The sequence below is a fragment of the Lactuca serriola genome, chromosome 1 (assembly GCF_051521515.1).
Source record: "Lactuca serriola cultivar US96UC23 chromosome 1, Lser_US96UC23_V15, whole genome shotgun sequence".
Classification (NCBI taxonomy): Eukaryota; Viridiplantae; Streptophyta; class Magnoliopsida; order Asterales; family Asteraceae; genus Lactuca; species Lactuca serriola.
Window position 1 is genome coordinate 55473177 of NC_136408.1, and position 22058 is coordinate 55495234.

General features: G+C 35.0%; 1 protein-coding gene across 1 annotated transcript; it reads left to right on the forward strand.

Annotated features, from left to right (window-relative positions):
• Positions 1 to 4173: 4173 nt before the first annotated feature.
• LOC145055266 (uncharacterized) lies at positions 4174 to 4936 on the forward strand. Its single transcript, XM_079003560.1, has 2 exons — positions 4174 to 4278; positions 4457 to 4936. The coding sequence occupies exons 1-2, from the start codon at positions 4174 to 4176 to the stop codon at positions 4934 to 4936; spliced, it is 585 nt and encodes a 194-aa protein (XP_078859686.1).
• The last annotated feature ends 17122 nt before the right edge of the window (positions 4937 to 22058 follow it).

Consider the following 22058-nt stretch of genomic DNA (forward strand, 5'->3'; position numbering starts at 1 on the left):
ATAGGATCTCAAGATTTGCTCCCGTAATAGTTGGTACTGAAGTCCCAAAGCGCTTCCAAATGCTCAAGATGAGGCCTTATGATGGGACCATGGATCCTGAGGAGCATGTTACACAATATAGGGAAATAATTAAGATCATCCCCATTCCTACACACTTGAAGGAAGGTTTCTTATGCTAGGGATTTGGTTCGACCCTCATAGGACTAGCCTTAAATTGGCTGCTTAACGTTCCTCCTTACTTTATTACATCATTTGATCACTTAGTTAATTTGTTTAACAATCAATTTTGTTGTAGCATAAAATTAAAAAAGATCACTAGTGATCTTTATCGAGTGGTTTAGTATCCTAAGGAATACCTTTGGACTTTTATGAACATGTTTGGCAGGGAAGCTCTAAGTATCCCCTAAAATTGATAAAACGACTGCATTTGAATCCTTTAAAATGGGCTTAACATGGACTATCCTTTCTACGAAGACCTTGTAATTAGCCCATGCAAGAGAATAAATGAGGTTCGAAGCAGAGCATTAATATTCATAAGGCTCGAAGAAGACAAGGAGATCCAAAAAAAAGGACCAACCCACCAAGATCATATGATCACCCTAATAGGAAGGCCGAATCATCGGCACGAAGATTCTACAAGTCAAAACCATATTCCAAACCTGATCATCATTGGGTTAATTCCCTTGAAGATGAAGGTGAGAAAAAAGAATTTCCTAAGATTATCAACTATTGCTTTTCTGTGGATATTTCAGGTATAATATTTGCTATGCGGGATCTTGGCGACAAAGCAAGATGGCCAAGAAGGGAGAGAAATCCACTACCTGGAAAGACAAATCCAAATGGTGTGCATACCATGAAGACTTTGGTCATGTCACAGAGGATTGCATAGCTCTCAGGAAGGAGATCAGCTACCTCTTAGACAAAGGATACCTCAAAGAAATCCTTGGAAGAAGAAAGGAAAGATCCAAAGAGAAAGATCAAGATCCTTAAAATATCCTCGATAAGAAAGGGTCCCCTCCTACTGACGCCAAGGTAATCAATGTGATCTTTGGAGGATCTGACATTTGTGGTACCTCTTATTCTACAGCAAAAAGGCATGCCAAAGTTTCAAAAATAGAAAAAGAAGAAAGGCCACAGAAGAATACATTAATAAAAAATGATAAAGAGATCACCTTCGACGAAGCGGATAGACAAGGCATCCAGGATCCCCACCACGACAGATTTGTGTTCACTTTTTACATCACCAACCATTTCGTCAGAAGGATCATTTGTCGATGGAGGATCCTCAGTCAACATTATACTCTTGGTTTCTTTAAAAAGAATGAACATCCTAGAGTCCAAAATTTTCAAAATATCCTCAGTATTAATAGGATACAGTGGCGAAATAAAACATATAGTCGGTGAAATAAAACTACATATCTACATTGAGGGGGTAAACTCTGCAACGTTTTTGTGTAATAGATACATTATCCGCTTATAATCTTATACTAGGTAGACCATTGATCCACGAAATGAAGGAAGTCCCTTTAACATATCATCAATGTGTGAAGATGCCCACCCCATAAGGGACAATAAAGATCACAGGTGATAAAATAAATCCAAAGAGTGCTACAAGAGCTCGATGACATCTTCAACTATACAACTACAAGCATAACAATTAAAGCAGGGTCACAAGATGTGCTAGGAATAAGAGAGCAAGATATAAAGGAAGTGCCCTTGAACCTTGAGGATCCTGATGCCAAATTTGTCATAGGATCCTCAATACCAGAACCAATCGAACAGGGACTAATAACGTTCCTCAGAGCTAGAATCAAGACATTTGCATAGAAGCACGAGGACATAAAAGGTATAGACAAAAATATAATAACGCATAAGCTAAATATTGATCCTTCTTTCAGACCAATACACCAAAAGAGAAGGAAGATCGCACTTGAGAGAAACCAAATCATACAAGAAGAAGTAGAAAAACTCCTTAAAATAGGAATGATCAAGGAAGTGAAGTTCCCAAGGTGGCTAGCCAATATGGTCATAGTACAAGAGAATAATGGAAAATAGAAAGTATGTGTGGATTATACGGATCTCAAAAATGCATGTCCCAAGGATCCTTTCCCTCTACCACACAAAGACGCCATGATAGACATCACAATTAGTCATGAGATACTAACATTCATGGATGCATCGGCAGGGTTCCAACAAATCCAAACGGAACCCTGTGACCAAGAGGATACAACATTCATAACCCCCAACCGGTATATATTGTTATACTGCCATGCCATTTGGTCTTAAAAATGCAGGTGCAACATATCAAAGGCTAGTCAACAAGACGTTCAAAGAGAAACTGGCGGTCACCATAGAAGTCTACATTGATGACAAGGTGTTCAAGTCGAAGAAAGCTGGAGACCATCTCAAAGATATTGAAGAATCCTTCGACATAGTTGGATGAGTATAACATGAAGCTAAACCCCTCCAAGTGTCACTTTGGAATAAGATCAGGCAAGTTCCTTGGGTAAATGGTGACCAAAAGAGGAATTGAGGCAAGCCCTCAGCAAATCAAAGCAACCATTGATCTAAGATCCCCATCCTCGACAAAGGATTTTCAAAGACTAACAGGAGGAGTAACAACCTTAAACGGGTTCATCTCAAGATCCTCAGAAAGATGCAAACATTTCTACGACGTATTGAAGAAAAATAAAAGGTTCTAGTGGAATAATGAGCACGAAGATTCTTTCCAGGAACTTAAAAGATACCTATTTTCAACACCCTTATTGGTAAAACCATTAGATGGGGAACCACTTCTTCTCTACCTTTCAGTATCCTCAAGTACGGTGAGTGTAGTCTTAGCTAAGGATCTTAATGGAGACCAACATCTCATCTACTATGTAAGTAAAAATCTCTTGGATCCTGAGAATATGTACTCTCACCTTGAAAAGCTTATACTTGAACTAGTAACTGCTTCCACGAAATTAAGACATTGCTTTCAAACACATCCTATAAACATAAGAACTAATTATCCTATTAAGATTGTTATGAGAAAACCAGGAATGTCAGGAAGGATGGCAAAGTGGTCCACGAAGCTAAGGACATACGACATCAAGTATGAACCAAGATCCGTGATAAAATCTCAAGAACTGGCAGACTTTGTGGCTGACATCACTAATGATCTACAAGCTGAAGTAGAGATAGAAACTATACGACTTATAGAAGAAGAAAACACATGAAGATGGACACTATTGAAAGATGGCGCATCAAACCAAAGAGTAATTGGACTAGGGATCATCCTAAAGTCACCACAGGGGGACATCCTATCCTAGGCAGTCAGTTGAAAGTTCGATGTAACCAAAAACAAGGTTGAATTCGAGGTTCTAATCATGGGACTACAGCTAGCCAAGGATCTTCAAGTATATATCGACTCCTTATTAATAACTAACCACTTTAATGGATCCTATGCAGTAAAAGGAGAAAGACTAGCACTATACCTCTAGATGCTCAAAAATTTAGCCTCTAATTTTGAAGCATTCAACCTAAACCAAGTTTCTAAAGTACGGAATGCTGAACCAGATGCTTTAGCCAATCTAGGATCTTCTCTTTGGATCCAACTAGAAACCAGGATCCCGATAATTCAGGTGATGATCCCAACAATCGAAGATCCTGCCAAAAGACTGAAGGATCCCGATGATGACAAAATAACAACCAGCATCGCTACAATCGAAGATCCTGGTCCTCAACTTCCTCAACAGGATCCTAGCATCCAGGATCCTTCCCCAACCTTAAGATCCTAGATTCAAACCATTGTGGAATATCTCCAAAAATTATACCATCCCAAAGGAAGAAATAAGTCACAAGTCGTTCAAAATGAGGGTCTCACGTTTTGTGATGATAAGAGGTAAGCTATACAGGAAATCCATGGCAGTATCATACCTTATATTCCTAGAAGATCACAAGGATGTGGAAGTCCTAAAAGTCATACATGAAGGATATTATCGTAACCACACTAGGGGTAGATCCTTGTGCTCCAAGGTGTTGAGGACGAGATACTACTATCCAACCATGAAGAAATATTCCTTCTTGTATGCTCAATGATGTGATGCTTGTCAAAGACATAACAACATTCTACACCGACCAACAGAACCTTTACATCCTTTCATCTCCCCTTGGCCATTCATGAAGTCGGGGATGGATATAGTAGGAAAATTACCTAAGGTGCCAGGAGGAAAAGTGTTCATGCTGGTAGTGACAGACTATTTCTCGAAGTGGATCGACATTGAGGCTTTTGCTCAAGTAAGAGATAAGGAGGTGGTGTCGTTTATCAAACGTAATATCCTGACCAGGTCCGGGATCTCTGCATAAATTATATGTGAAAATGGATCCCAATTCATAATCAAGATGACTAGGGATTTTACACAAGTTGGGGAATCAAAATGATAATGTCCACCCCTATTCACGCTCAAGCTAACAGCAAGTAGAATCTAGCACCAAAATCATAGTCAACAACTTGAAGAAAAGTCTAGATAAAAAGAAAGGAAGATGGGCAGAAGAACTTCCTCTCGTCCTATGGGCATATAGGACCACTTCCAAGGCAGCCACGGGTCAAACTCCATATTCATTGGTTTTTGGGACAGAAATTGTGATCCCTACTGAGGTGGTGATCCCAACAGCAAGATATCAACTTCAAGAGCAAGAGAACAACGATAGGATCCTATCCCTTGATCTTGAAACTATTGATGAACTCAGGGATCTTGCTAGGATCCACATTGCTGCTCATCAACAAATGATCACCAAAGCATACAACAAGAATATCAAAGTCAGAAGATTCCAGATAGAAGATTTGGTCTTAAGGAAAGCATTCCAAAATACCAAGGATCCTAGTGTAGGTAAATTGGCACCTAAATGGGAAGGACCATATCTCATAGATGCTGAAGCAGAAAAGGGGGCATAAAGGCTAGCTACCCTCGATGGAAAGGTCTTGCTAGGATCCTGGAATGCTATGCATCTTAAAGCTTATTTCATGTAAGTTAGATTAGTCATTTTTTGACAAACTCAAGCTACACATACTCTTTAACCTTTACCCTTTGTTTTCATTATTATTATTATTATTTACTCTCCCGAAAACCATTACTAACTTAAGCATCAGAGGAGCGTTAGCCAAGATAATGCCCACCCCAATCTAATGTTTGTTGTGTGTAGGAATCCAAGGATCCTAACATTCAACGATCCCAATGGCTACCAAATTATAAGATATTCATGCTTACAATACACAAATTCCATAGTAACTATGGATAGAGACTGATCATCTATCCTATGAATAAGGGTACTTAATCCCCTCTAAGGTTTAAAGAGTTAATTACCTCTTTCATACGAGTTAAGGTTTCTACACCTCACCTGGATGCACGATATCTAACTATGGGATGTGAATAAGGGATCATTTCACGCTGTAGTGACTTTGCAACCCTCTTATTTCTGAATAAAAGTTAAGATCCTAAAGTTTGAATCTAAGGTTAATAGCATTGACATGTTTTCTCAAATTGGGATCTCCCCAAGAAAATTTCCTAAAGTTTATAGCATTGACATTTTATCATACGAAGTGGGATTTTCTCTAGTAATTTACCAAGATTTGTAACATTGATGTGTTATATCAAGTTGGGATTTTCCCTGAGATTTTCTAAGAGTTATGACACTAATGTGTTGTGTAAAGTTGGATGTTCCCCCAAAGAAATTCAAGGTTTACAACATTATCACATTGCAAAACAAGAGTTTTTCTCATGCATTTTCCAAGTTGAAGTTATTTCCAATTGATTCCTAAAGAGGGATCCTTCCCAAGTTCATTGGGCTGGGGACAATCAAGGATCCTCCTTGATGAACTCTTATAGCAAGGATCTTTCCATATCATACTAAAGGACTTCTTCGGTATGCAAGACCATTATCAACAATTTCGTTTGACCAAATCCAATGCAAGTTACCAAATTGTCAATGTCATTAATCATTACAAAAAGTAAGTTGCTATTTCTTGTATTTATAGCCACCAATTTTTAGAGTTAGATGCAACAAATATTGGCTCTAGATTGAATAGAGTGCAAAAGCATATTTTGAAGACATGAAACATGGGGATGTAGCATCATTTAGCTTCTGTTGCACATCCAACAAAAAGACGAATATCAATCCAAAGTCTCGCTGTTATAATCAACACACTTGTCACTTTTATTGCATCAACTAACTTTATGTCTACTAATTATAATGTTTTTATTTACATTAATTATTATATCTAATTTGATCGATAAAATGAAACAATTTTAGCAAAGAAGTGTTTAATGAAACTATTTCATCATTTATTTGGAATTTCATGATATTACGTAGTGCTTAAAACACCGGTAAGTAAATTCACAATGAGTATTACTCGTATTTAGCTTACCACAAATAGATTGGGATCATCTTTGAACAAGTAAACTCAATTCATGCTTCACAAACACCCAAAGATGGTTTGATGTTAAAACTTTATGGTAGTAATTTATAAACTTTAACCCCCAGTCCATCAACAGGACATTTAGGTAATCGGAAGCCATCAACCGCCGATAAATTAGTGAAACATACTCCTTTTTGTCTAAAAATGTAGCTTTTCCTAATAAGGATAAGAAAAAATTCATGTTAAGCAAAAACATATTAGGATTCTTGAAGAAAGTAATACATGAGAGTAAAATTACCTTCTTGGGCTTCTTTTTTAAATCAGTCAAAGCGGGTTCAAGTATTTAAGAAAATTTCACAAAACATAAGATAAGAAACCCATTACAACATTTGAATCTGGCAAAAAAAAAACACAAGATCTTATATGTACATCTGATAAAAAAAATACCAGAAAGATGGACAGGGGAATGTTGTTTACCACAAAATCTACACTTAGTCATCATGACGGGATTGGGTGCAAAAGCAATTTGACAATAGTTTAATTGCTTTGCAAACACATATTAACAATAAAGCCAATAAAATCATTTTTTGATACATACATGTAATTTGGTTTAAAAGATGCAGAGAATTAGTTACCTTATCCTCTCCTGCTCCTTCCATGGTAAGGTGTGGTCCATTTGGAATTAGATAGTAATTACTATTAACTAAATTTTATAAAGAGGAAAACATCAAATTGTCATCTAATGCAAGAAAATCTGGAGAACATACGGATCAGATCAATTCATTTTCATACCTATTTCTCTTTTACTTCAGTTAGCCAATATCAATCAAGATCAGGGGCATGTTCGAACCATATAGTAGGTGCTGGTCTGAAACATAATATATGAACAAAACTAAAGAGTTTAGCAAATTTTTGTTTAAAACTCCTCGTAACCACTTAATTCCAACGTATTAGGATGGGGTAGATTACCTGTAGGTGTTAATTACTTGATAAATCCAATAAAAATGCCATTAACACCCATGGTTATGTCAAAAGGAAGAACTTTTGAGGTCAACTATGATGATCCAGGAATTTCATTTCCTAAAGGCGTAAAACATGAAAAAAAAAGGAATAAAAATCTAGGGTTTCCTTTCACCCTTTCTCTCCAATCGATTTCTGATTCCTCATTTGTCTCTGCAACATGTTTAAATTGAAAAATATAAGAAGAAAATTAAACATCATACTGAATAAAGAATATATAATTACAACAAATACCCTTTTACAACCAATACCCTTTTCCCCCAAATCACCATGACCGAATGGTGTTGTCCCTCCACCCTTTTTTTTCTCCGGTCGATTCCTTTTTCCAAATCCAAATGCATATCTAATCTTCAAACCAATACTCTGTTACTTTTTTTTAAGATCAACATTTCAAGAAAAGGATGATTAACAAATGAAACTTTTGAAGCAATAAAAGAACATTAGAGAGAAGGGGATTCTAGTTGTTTTCTAATTCATCATCCTCTATGAAAGCAAATAAAAAAGGCAAATCGTAAAGAACCAGATGTGTGTATTTAGATCTAGGTGTGTGAGTGTGAGTCTATTATGGAAAACCAGAGAGTGGTAGTGTGGTGGGTGACTGGTCATGTTGGTTTCTTAGATAGGGACGAAGAAGGAGATAAAGAGAAATATGGTAGTGGTGGTGAGTTGTGATTGAGAAGCTTCATCGATTCCTAGCTGTAAATGGAAGCAACAAACTAAGCCTGTCAACAAATCGAAGCAACAAACCATTGAAAAGATAATTATAAGAAGAACGGGAGATGTTATATAAAGTGTAGTTGGTGTTGACCGATTCATTTGGCTGAAAATGAGAAATACCGGTCGAAAGGCAACATGACTTTTTCAATTAGATAAGATTTACGTAATGCATAATGTTATTGTATATGTTGCTTTAAGGGTTGTACCTCTTAAAACTCAGCATTTGAGGCTAAATGATTATTAAGTTATAAAGATATATATATATATATATATATATATATATATATATATATATATATATATGTGTGTGTGTGTGTGTGTGTGCGATTTTAATGTTTATAGAGTCCAAAAAATATTAGATATCTCAAAGTATTTTTTTTCTACGTATTTCTATTGACTTTCTATGTTTTAAGGTTTCCAAAGGTGTATGTATTTTCTATTGATCTTTCCTTTTGTATATATATATATATATATATATATATATATATATATATATATATATATATATATATATATATATATATATTAGTGATGTGCATATTTATAACCACAAAATTTCAATTTTAAAACCATGCACCATCAAATCAACCATAAATAATTTTTTTGTTAAAAATCATGAATAAATGTCTGTGATACCTCTCTACATCATTATGTGTTTTTACAATAATATAAATTAAAACTTGACAACTGAAGCAAATAAGATCAAACATCTAAATCCATTCAAATAGATCATGTTCATGTGTTAGAAGCAACTAACTTAGAAGCAACCGAAACCCCTCAGACAGTGCCACACGCTTCAACAAGCAAACAACCAAGAACACCTCAGTCAGGAGGCTTGCATGGACAATATACACCATGAGTAGGTTTCATCTCAAAGCCAACATCGACTAAACACACACATATGGGGATGGCTCATTTGTATGTTTTTGAGTGTACGATGTTATCTCCTTTGATCCTTACCCTAATTTATAAGTTATGGGATCTTATCTTAATTTTAAACATTCATTGTTTCATTCAATGGATTATCCAATTCAATTAATAACTTATTCCTTCAATATTATTATTCAAAATTATCCATTAGTTATTATTATATAATTAATATACGTCTTTTTGCATAATTATTTTATTATATAATTAATTTGTATTTATATATTAACAATTAATAAATAAAAAATTAATTAATTGATTTCTATTAATTTATTGATACTTTAATAAGTAATAAAATAATCGCTCTTATTTATGGTTTTTTGCTACACTATCTTGATCTGAATGTGTAACACGTTGAAGCAATTATTACGTCAGTACTATGTTGTGAGAGTGGTCATATTTCAAACAAGAACTGCAACATCCAAAAATGCAATCCTTCTTTTTGAAATCATAGTATAAAAATCTTAGTATAATATAAACTTCGTTCATAAAATCCATTATTTTTTGAAATCAAACATATATCATCATATCATCGTACCAAACAATAGTATCATCAAATTGCGAAAGCATAAGTATCTTTTTTTATATAAATCATCACATGATAAAATACTAGAAAAATGTCATGCCCCTTCATAATATCCAAATGTTGTAATCAAGTCAACACCTTCCCCTCCAAAAGACCTAATGGTCCTGCTATAAACATTAAGTAGTTCCTATAAGCCTAGGGCTTAGTGAGTAATCACAACACATACCTATTAAACGTATCATATGCAATACATATAAAAGCGCATAAACATCATGTATTAAATCACGTATTACATATCATCGGATCTCAAACATCTGCTAGCATAAACATATCTACTTACCGAATCAACTAGACTTCCCATAACAGGCTTTTCTCTAGTTATCTAGTCCACGAGACCACGACCACTTCCCTCTTAGAGGATTTTCGTCGCCTGTCACCTAATATCATTCTACTTACTTGTTTGGGTAAAAAAAATGAACAAACAATAATCACCCAAATTGTATAAGAGGATGTGATGTTCAAAATAAAACAAGTATATGATGATGATCCAAGTGACACAAGTGGTTTACAAGGAAAGCCCTTGATCCTTGCTCGGATCTCCGACACAAAACCATGGGAGGTGATAATGATCACCTGCATTGATGATTTTATTGATTGAAAATGTTGATTGCAGAGATCAATTTGTGAAATGTAAGTACAAGTATCGTAAATAAGCTAAGTGTATGTGTTGTGTGTGTAATACAACAGCTATTTATAGTCTAAAGCAAATAGCAAGAAGTCCAATAATTTCAGGATCCTCCGAGATCAGCTTATATACGTTATTTGACTTGGTATTCTTGGTCTTTTGCATGGTCAAGATGCTTCTTTGTTGAGAATAAGTCTTTTAACTGACTATTTCTGCACATGTGAAAAAATAAAGAAGCGTATAACCGTTATATATGTTAGGAAAATAAATGATAAGAATCAGGATCCTGAAGTATGTTTAAGGATCCTGAGGTTTGAGGATCCTGAATGTAATTTTGGGATCCTGGCCCTAACAATTGCCCCCAAATTATTTTTGCGAAATATTTTGAAGTTAGTTTACCAATATTTAAAGGGATAGTTTATATAAATTAAAAACAATTAAGAGAAAGAGAAAGGGAATTTGAATTTCAAATCTTAATTGGATAGGATTTATCCAAACAAGATTAATTATTGCGCAACCAAATCATATCTTCTTTCTTCTGTGACTAGGTTAAATAGGGTGAGGAACCGTCATTCTCTTTTACCTTCTTTACCATTCCCTCCGGTCATCCACAATTGCTCTCAAAGTTAATTCTCTTCTGCCTTGTTCTTCTTTGTTCTTTCTATAGTCGTCCACGAGAAAAAAGATGACCTGTTCGTGCACCAACATTATGGCTCCGTTGGAGAAAGATTTCATCGACCAGGGGACCTGGCCTACAATGAGGTATGTTCCTTGAATGATGAAGACATGCAACACCTAAGGTCTATAGGATCTTTTCCTTTTGATGTCATTTTCAAACCTTTCGATACCTCTATTCAACCTGATTTTGCATCTTCCTCATGGGTGTGTTTTTCGAAATACCCTTTTTCCCTCGGTTTAAAGTATCATTTTTCCAGCATTGTCTCCAAGTTCTTTCAAGCTACTGAACTTTCATTCGTTCAAACCATGCCTGTAATCTGGAGGATTTTGTCTTGGATTGACCGAGTAAATCTTTCCCATGATCAAGAGATAGGTCTTCCTGAGTTAGCCTTCGTTTGTGAACTATCTACCTTTGGAAATTCTCGTTTCTTACTCAAGCTTAAGCCTAACCAGTCCCCTTTGATTCTAAAATCAAAATACAATGACAGAGCTTGGAAGGAGATGTATTTCTTCGTGAGGCGTGATTATATTGCTGGTGGAGATTTTTTTGCCTAAAACTTGGGCTAAAAAGGGTAGGGTTCGTTTGTTGTTTTTGAGGATCCTCAAAGTTATCCTTCTTATTTTGTTTGTTTTAATGTCGGTTTGAAGTTTAGGGAAACATTTTCTAAAGTTGAAGATACCGAGGAAAAGGTTGCAGCCTGTAACGCCCGGGTTTCAGGGCTAAGCATTTTTGTCAATGTAATAGTCTAGTTCAACTCTTGTAACTCTTTTTGAAATAATAAAGATGAAATATTTGAGTATTATGTGAATTATATGTGTTTATTATTTAATTATAAATGTATAATTAATAAAGAATAAAAATGAGCGTCAAAATTAAAGTGTGAGATAATCCTGATATCTCTACATAAAGTTGTAGAATATGTCTCAAGGTTTCTGTTCATATAAGGAACGCCGAAATCCGAGTTATAACGAAGAAGTTATGACCCGTCGAAGTTTCACGACAGAACCGGCACGATACCGGGAAGCGTGAATAGTGAATTTACGATAGAGCGAGATTTAGCCTTAGTGATGTAAACGAAAGTCGTAGAATATGTTAAACTAAGAACATCGATAAAAAGAACGCCCAAATCTGACTTCGTATGAAGAAGTTATGAGATTTTAAACAGACCAATCCTGTCCCGGCTTGTTAAAAATATAACTTTAAAAATAAAGTCAAAATTAGCCGACGGAGTCTAAACGAAAGTTGTAGAGTACGTCTTCACCTACGCGTGGATATAAAGAACGTCAAAAACGGAGTTCGTATGAACGAGTTACAAATTATAATAGCATATTTACGTATTAAAATAAAGTATAAATCATGTATACGTACACATATATATACATATGTATATATCATTAGAAAGGTATCGACGATGCGGTCATTATAAGACTAATGCTGAGTTCTTTCGACATTAGCTTAGTACAAATATCATTAAATCCATTTATAATAGTATTATAGAGGGGTGTTTAGTTGTTTATATAACTAAAAGGTCATTAAGTAATTATGGAGGGTAGTTTTTGAAAATTCAATTAGTATAAATAAGAGCCTTGGGCTCTCATATTTCTTGCACCATTCTCTTGATTCAAGAGTCTTTCTCTCCTTATCCCCCGAGCATTTCGGTCCCTCGTGATTCGACTTCTCTTTCTGTAGCTTAGTATAGTAAGGTGAGCGCTGAAGCGTTGCACGAATCTTTCTTAGAAAGATTCAGCGACGAATTTCTGCCCCTGCAGAGCCCGACTCCTAGCTAAAACCCCCTTGTAAGTAAGTTATGCTTACCTTATTTTAATATAGCTTCTATTTAAAATTAGTATTGTTATTATGAACTTATAATAAATATTTGAGCTATTATTATAACTTATATAAGTGTCGTTATAATATTTTTTTTTAACTACTCGCGGTACGGGGAATCTGGTTTAAAGGGCCGCATAGGGTTGTTGGATTTCAGAAGTGCTATATGCCAAAATGGTCCTGCCCTCCGGTGTTTTATGTCTGGTCCCTGTCTGTACATAGTGGTTGGAAAATATTGTTTAACGCTTATATAATAATAATAATACTAAGACTAATAGTTGGTCACGGTAAATATTAGACTAAAATTTAGCGATAATAATGCTAGGTTTCGTTGAAGGAAAATAGAATCGTTAGAAGCAAGCGCTGCCCGATTTTGGAATCATCACCTTAACAAGTGAGTGCATAGTTACTTTCAACTTACACATAGATATGAAGTATTTTATATAAATTACGTGCTATGTGTGCATATTATCTGAATACTTGCTATCTATGCTAGATGAACGTTGTTATACATGTTTTCAATGATTTAAACTGTATATGTATTTTATATCTACGAAAATGTTGGGGTAAAACATGGGTAGATGCAATAGGTGATGTGTGATAAAATGATGAGAGGCCTCGATGTTGATGTTGTTGATTCTGTCATCTAGCAGAGTATGGATGACGACCACGGACTCTTCTAGACAGTCCAGTGGAACACTAGCAGGCTCGCAACCTGTAGGTGTTTGTGAACGATATGTTCACCGGTGTACTCCATCCCCCACATGGTTGCCTTTAGGACATTTATTGCTGAGGAATCCCCTTAGCAGTAGTGTCCGTCCCGATGATGATCCTTAGGCTAGGTCCCTTATGATAGGTGTTTAGGGACGTAAAGTGAGGATAACGGGAACGGGTAATCGGGTTATTGTTGATCGATGAAATTAATAAACTTATTTATTGTGGGTTGAAAACCCTATGTGCTCACCAGGCTCCCAAGCCTGACCCACTCAGTTTTATGTATTACAGGTAGTGGCGCATGAGCATAGGTGTGATGTTTTGGACGAGGGATTACGGATATAGGCCTGTAGATATGAAATAATGTAGTAAGGCTTATATTGTACTGTTTATGCTTTTGATCTGTACGAACATGACATCCCGAGTCTTTTAATGAAATACATTTCTATGGAAATGCTTTTGATAAATCTTTATCATATTTTTGTTTTGGGACAAATTCCACAACACTTTCATTTAAAATGTAACTCTGATTTCTAAACAAAGCATAAACAAACCAGTCTTTTCTGGCCGTGATTTTGGGGATGTCACACAGCCTTTCTTGCTTTACCAGCAGGTGTTAGGACTTTCAAGTTTGATTGTGCAAATCTGCAGGAAGGTTCATCCACGATTCCTCTCATGGCTACCGGTTAGGATACCTTTCTATTTTTTTATTTGAATATTAGGATCCTGAATTCACAAGGATCCTTCATGGTTTGTAGGATCCAAAACTACTCATTCTAGTGCTCGCTTCGCTTTAGCCGATCTAGAGAACGACATGTCTAGTGGTTTGCTCGCTGTGAAGAAGGATAAGATCCCAGCTTCTGCTCCTGCCAAGATGACCAGCTTGACCTTCACGTGAAGCCTTCCTCATCTCTCAAGAGAAAATATTCCAAAATCTGGGATCTTGAAATTTTAGGGACAGACGAGGCACTAAGGAAGCTGATTTATTTCTCCTAGTTTGTAAGTGTTTTTGTTTTCCCCTTGTTTAAATTCAATTTTCTACTTATTGTTGCTTTTTATAGGTGGTTTATCATGTCTCTCCTTCTAATGAGGATTCCAAGGCAAAGCTGGATCAAGCAGAGCGTGCCTTGAGAGAGCAAGAGGAGATCAACAAGGAGCTTCTACAGAGGGTAAAGATGTTGATCAAAGAGAAAGCTGATAAGGAGGAGAATCTGATGGGTTTTGAGCATATCTACATTCTTATGTGATCATGCAACCCTAATTGCTTTGGATCTAGGTTTTTCACTAATTGAACATGCAATTTGAATACCAAAGCAATATCCCTAAAACTAGTATAAAATTATGAAAATTATATAAAATTAGGGTTAGAATATTACCTTACTTGTTATGTAGCAAAAACAAGACAATCTTGAAGATCCTTGACTCTTGAAAGCTTAGTGCCCCAAATGGTGCACTTCTAATGGTTCACAAACACCCAATACAACAAGATGAGAGGAAAGACGCGGGAATACCCTAAGAATTTCGGCTAGGGTTTCTATCAAGAATCATTTCCGAAAGTCATAGGTATAGGGGTCCTTATATAGCTGTGGGCTGCTAGGGTTTCTGGATGAAACCCTAATTTCCTACATAAGGCTTAAGCAGCCCATGGACCTCTTACCAGTAGGCATTAGACAAAATCTTTAGGGCCTCTCTATATAATTTCGTCCACTCCTAATTAAAGAGTCCATCAACCCGATTTTACAACTATCAATGATTTGCAAAACAGTCGCTCTATTATTAATCAGTTCCTTTAATCCCAAAATTAATATCAAATTAATTTCTGATTAAATACTAATTAATAATATGATTTTCCAAATAATATATTAATCTTATAATATATTAATAAAATCATTTTGAGTACCAATTTATTATTTCAAATAATAAATTCTACCCTCTCTCTCCACTAGTCATCACGTCAATTTGCATGAGTAAAGGCAACCTAAAAGGACCATGCTACTATCAAATCAAGTACATTCCAATTATAGTTATGGGATTAGACACCTAATCCAACAGTCTCTCACTTGGATAAGTCTAATAACTATTATTGCAAGTATGGCCTCAAAATTTAACTAGCAGTCGTGGCTTTCAAAAGCCGTTGTCGAACTCTGCACTATGACGTGTCCTTTAGATAAGTGATCAAATATCCCACCATTCTACAAGATATCGTATGGACATGAGACATGGATAATAATCATTCTCTCTGTCCAAAGTTTGTTTTCTGATTTATGATGACCGACTAATTAAACAAATCAAATCAGTCCAGGCTTGGCTAAGCGCTTTAGATGCCATCACTAAATCATTGAGGGACCCACATATATCGCTTTTATCCCATTTAGGGTAAAAGGAATGGATAAACTTCAACTCATATGCTTGCACAGTTCACTCGTCAAATCACGCACACCAATACGTTTTATAACATCAAGTTACTGATGTGTTTACGTATTATCAAAGCACAACTGACTCGTAAAAAACAAGTCATATGTCTCCCTTTCAAGAATATAAGATATTATCGTCTCAGAATTACTCGTGATAAAATCCGTGAAGTAATTCTCTTAGCGTGGACTTATCCAATACTCAAATTCCTATTTCAGAAGTACTCATGAACACTGCAACAAACATTTGGTATGTTTAAGCACTTAGACAATCTACAGTCAGATTCATGACAGTTTTAATTCGCTACTTACTTCCAAAGTATGAAAGACTGTGGATGTTTGAATAAACCAGTTATTCGGGAAGTAAAACATGCAAAGTGAAACACAAGAATAACCTAATTAAATATGGTCTCAAAACTTTTGAATATAAATAAAAACACTTTTATTTAATCACCATATTAACTAGACTTTATTCATTGTATAATGTTTCGAATAATCAACTTAATACTTGAATTAAAACAATAGTCATGTCATTATCCAAGGACACACACTATGTTTATTTATGGTCCTTCCTTTGTGAAATAGATCAGTTGAACATTTTTAATGATGCTTATTTCACAATTCCAAATCCTTATCACAAGTGTAAGAATACTAAATTCTTGCCACTACTAGAATTTGTTAGAGTCTAAACTTACATGCAACGATCCTTTTCTAATATCAAGGCACCAAAGTCATAGAGACTTTGCCAATGATATTACAAAGCATTCCATTGGATATTTGTTAAAGAAACAATTCCATGGAAACGAAGTCTCACATTCAAAGAGCATTCCTTGAACATCATTCTTGCATTAAAGTTACTAATCTCACACCCAGATCTCAATACCCAACTCCCATGATGAAACATTTCCAGATTACATCTATACTTGTCTATATCATTATCTAATATACAAATATTACATAGAATAAGTAGCATACAAATTGTTGAATGAACAATACAACTAGTTAGATGACTTACCTCTTAGAAGGACTTATAGTTCTTGACCTTTGAAAGCTTGAGCACCCCAATTGTGATGCCTCTAATGGTTTACAAACACCAACATGCAAGAGGACGATTAAGAGAATATTTTACTTGCACAAAATCAACTTCACACTCTTAGAAAGTATGGTGTAACCGATTTTGGCTCTAGGGGATCCATTTTATAGTGTAGCAAATGCTAGGGTTACACTTTGTAAACCATAATGATCCATGACCTTCCACATTCTTATGCTCCATTGGTTTAACCTTCATGGACTATCCATGGATTATCTAATTGGTTTATCTCATCTGAATAATCATGGATCATTGGCCCACACAATAAGAATCATTGATTTACATAATCAATCTCCATTTATTTAATTAGTCTCAATTGACCACAAAATTAATTCCAAATTAATTCTTAATCAATACTAATTAAATAATATGATCTCATATTAATATATTATACTTGTAATATATTAATAAATCATAAATAACCTTGTTCTCAAAAGTCCATCCTATCAAATCGCACTAGTGAAGGAAACTCAAAAGGACCATGCTATAATCGGGTCAAGTACATCCAAGTTATAGTTATGGGCTTAGACACCAAATCCAACAGTCTCCCACTTGGATAAGTCTAATAACTATAAATGTCAATGCAACTTCAGGATCTGACTTAGCAATTGTAAGCTTTCAAAAGACGTTGTCGAACTCTAATCTAGTCAGTGACGCATCCTTCACATAAGGGATCATATATTCCTCTGTTCTCTAGATATCTATGCGGACAAAGACATGGAACAAAGTCATACTTATTGTCCTTCAATTTGTTTCCTGATTTTTGATTCTTCTGATATAGAAGATAACTGAACACATCAATTTAGTTCTTACCGGGCCCAACACATAGTTAAAATAGAACCATTGAAGGGCCCAAGATATCTCTTTTAATCCTCTTAGGATAAAAGGAACAGATAAACTTCAACATTATATTCTTTTACTAACTAGTCATTAAGTCATGCACAATGATACGTTTTATAACATCAAGTTACTGATGCATTTTCGTATCATCAATGCACAACCAACTCGTAGTCAACAACTCATATATCTTAGTTTGAAGATTATATGACATCATCGTCTCACAATTACTCGTGATAAATTCCATGAAGTAATTCAGGTGAGCGCGGGTTGAATCCAATACTCAACTCTTATTTCAGGAGCACTCATGAATGGTGTAGCAAACTTTTGCTATGTCTAACACCTTAGAAAATCTACAAGCCAACTCATGACAGTCTTCTTTTATACTTACTCCCAACGTATGATCGACTATGGATGGTTTAAATAATCTTATTATTCGGGAAGTCAAAACATGCAAAGTGAAACACATGAATAATACTAATCCTATATGGCCCCAAAACTTTTGAGCGTAAATAAAACACCTTGTATTTAATCAACATATTGATTACACATTATTCATTATATATTGTTTCAATTTATCAACTAATACTTGAATTAAAACAATAGCTATCTCATGCTCCAAGCATGCACACTATGTTTACCTACAGTCCTTACTTTCTGAAATAGATCAATTGTAAACATTTCCAATGATACTCATTTCACAATTCCAAATCTTTATTGTAAGTGTAAGAATACCAAGTTCATGCCACTTACTATAATTTGTTAGATTCTAAACTTATATGAAGTTATCCTTTTGTAATGAATCTGTACACATGTCACATAGACTTTGTCAATTACAAAAATTTCCATTGGAGATTGTCGCAAGACAATTCCATAGATCCAAAGTCTCATATTCAACGCATATTCCTTTGAACATCCTTCTTGCATAAAAGTTTCTAACTTTCTCATAGATTCTTGATATCCAACTCCCATTATGGAAACATTTCTATATTTTTCATATGACAACTCATTGTTAATAGAATCTTGTCTATTCATAATAATTTCAATATGCTCCATCCATTACTATACTTCCAACTATCAATCAGCAACCAATCTTTGGCGAACCTTGGATTGTTCTTAGCAGTTGTTTAATAACTTTATTGACGAAGATCGATGATTGATTAACACTGGATGATGTTGATGATGGTTTAATTGAAGAAATTTGGATGATTGTTGAAGTTTGGAGGAGAAATTTGGATGATGAACGATTGATTAGAAATAGGTTTGAACTGTTATCTATTTCTATACAATTACATATTTGAGATTGAAAGTTATTATCATATTTACAAGTTTGTCACCGTGTCTTTTTATGCTTAGATTAAATGAGTGGGTGAGAATGATTCCCCCATTCTCAACCTTTTTTATTTTCTCAATTGAACTCACCTCTCTCTCTCTCTCGCTCTTTCTTTCTCTCTCTCTCTCTCTCTCTCTCTCTCTCTCTCTCTCTCTCTCTCTATATATATATATATATATATATATATATATATATATATATATATATGGTTGGGTTCAGTGATGATCATATTAGACCATAAAACCAAGGAACCAATTTTGATTGTTAGAGGCAAAATGGTCAAGGGCCATAAAATACACATTAAGAGGTTGAACGCACATGCATGAGATCATAACAAAGAACTCACTTCTTTATTTTGTTTTTGTTAATTTTAGGACAATTTTATTGTCGAAAAAACAAATATACCAAATTTCATATGTTTTTTTTTATCCTTTTTCGATAAATATCTATATTGTTATATACAAAATATATATATTTTTTTTTGAGAAAAAACATAGTGTTTGATTGGTTTTCTAAAAAAAACATTTAGTCTTTTAAAAAAAACCATTTGTTCTTGTGAGATAATTATTCCATCTTTGGAGTTTAATTTGTTTTTGATCTTTAAAAATGAGTTTTTATGAATAAAAAAAGAAAAAGAAAATTGGTAGTTTGAAGTTTATTCCAAGGATATGAACCATTTAGTGATCATTTACATGTTTAGTTGAAGTGTTATAAATTTGTCTTGAACTCCTTAAAGTTTTTGGGTTCGTTTTGGAGTTATACGCAAGTTGGTTGGCTAAATGAGAAATAAATACCAAAATCTGATTTTTTTACCAATAGTCATGATGCGGCCTTGGCGAAGTTGTGACATGTTTTTTTATCTCTTCCATTTTTATCTTCATGATTATATTTTGCTTTGAGTCTAGCTTACTAATTTGGTCTTCTTTGGCCTCTATGTTCCATAATAGGATGTCTTAGGAGCATTTTGAGCTTAGAATGATGGGTCGACCCATAGAAGGATATTTTAGTCTTTTGACACCTTATGAAAATGATATTATGTGTTGACTTGGAAGCACAAGCTTATGAAGTGTAACAAGAGTGTGGTATTACAAGTTTTGGACTGAGGTGAGTTTACCAAGAACATATGTCACAAACAAGAAACTTTCCTCTAAAAGTTTTAACATGCTACTATTTGCAAATATGCTATGAAATGTTTTGATGATCCTTATATGATTTTACATGCTATGTGCTTTCTATATATATAAAAAAACCAGTTTAGTATTTTATACGAGTGATTTGGAAAATATAAGAGTTTTCTTTAAAAGGTTGATTTGAAAATAAAATGGATTTATGATGAAATATTGTTAAGATGTTTTCAAAAAGGTTTTCCATAAAAGAAACTTTTTGTTTTATGTTGATACGATGTTTTCATGTTGAAAGGATGCCTTTTGGAAAAATGTTACTATATATTAAAATGATGCTCTAAGGTGAAATAATGTTTTGTGATTTGAGGTATTAAAATTTGCATACATACTACGATGGGTGCACATGTGTGTCCCTCATTATATCCTATGATGTGCACTTGGGAGGTGTTTGTCTGGAATACACCCATTCTTACATTGTCCCTATTGGTTGTGTTTGGAATATGCTATTTCATAACTATATGGTGTATATTTGGAATATGCTCCTTCATACTCAATTCTTAACCATATAACTTATGATATTGGACTCTTTGAAAGAAACTTGGGTTTAGGGATAGTTGCATGTACCATCCCAAAAATAAGACCCAAAATTTTTCATTTTTAATTTAATAAAACGGTAATCCAAAACATTGTCATACAACCAAGATGGATCAAAGTGTATCACTAGATCATAAAATATCAGAGTAAGTCACAAAATGTGGAATGAGGTGGTGTGTGCTCTACAATCATCCCAGGCTCTTCCCTTTTGAACCAGAAGTACCTGAAACATAAACTGAAAACCGTAAGCACAAAGCTTAGTGATTTCCCCAAACTACCACATACCATACACAATAAACACATACTGGGCCCACGCCCTTCATCGGGCCTCATCCGACATCAAGTCCCACCCGGGCTTGGGCCTCGCTCGATTTACAGATCTGCCAATCATCAGTCCCCGCCTGACATCGGGCCCCGTCTGGTACACATATAAACATATAATCATACGAACACATGTGATAATCATGAAGACAATAGCATACAGTACAGTGAACGGGCCTCGCCTGACATCGAGCCCAACTCGTTATATATACCAACGCATACGACATTCAAGAGTCACGCAGACTATCTAGCATCCTAACATAATAAACCATGGGCCGTCATTGGTGCCTTCGACCCGCTAGATATAGTGAGAAAATTCACCTCAAGTTGTTGAGTCACTAAGATAAATCTATGTCTGCTGGTCCGATAATCCGAGCACTATCAATACCAATAACATCTAATTAATAACTGGATTCCAATCCATAACCATTAGTCTAATCAATTAGGGCCATCATTAAGGAAAAATACCATTTTACCCTTTATCTAACTTGGCCCAAGACCAAGGCCCAATTCAATTACTATGAAGGCCGAAATTCTATTTGACAACCTTAAGCCCAAATACACCCCAATCTTCCAAATTAGCCCCAAACCCATCATGGGAATAGAATCCAAAGAGCCCAAGACACTAGCCACAAGCCCAAATTAGAAGTATAATGGCCTAACAAGGCCCAAATGAAGAAAACCCAACCTATGGCCCAAACCGAGAATGCATGCCCAAAAAGCCCATCTGCTGAGTACGCCTGTAACGCCCGTGTTTCTAGGCTAGGCATTAATGTTGATGTAATAGTCTTGGTTAACCTTTGTAACTCATTTTGAAATAATAGAAATGTATTATTGGAGTATTATGTGTTTTACG

Bases quoted from the DNA above. Each gene is read 5' to 3' on its own strand.
- LOC145055266 (XM_079003560.1), top strand. From the start codon at position 4,174: ATGGATATAGTAGGAAAATTACCTAAGGTGCCAGGAGGAAAAGTGTTC. The intron at 4,279-4,456 runs GTAAGAGATAAG...TCAAGCTAACAG, and splicing joins ACATTGAGGCTTTTGCTCAA to CAAGTAGAATCTAGCACCAA.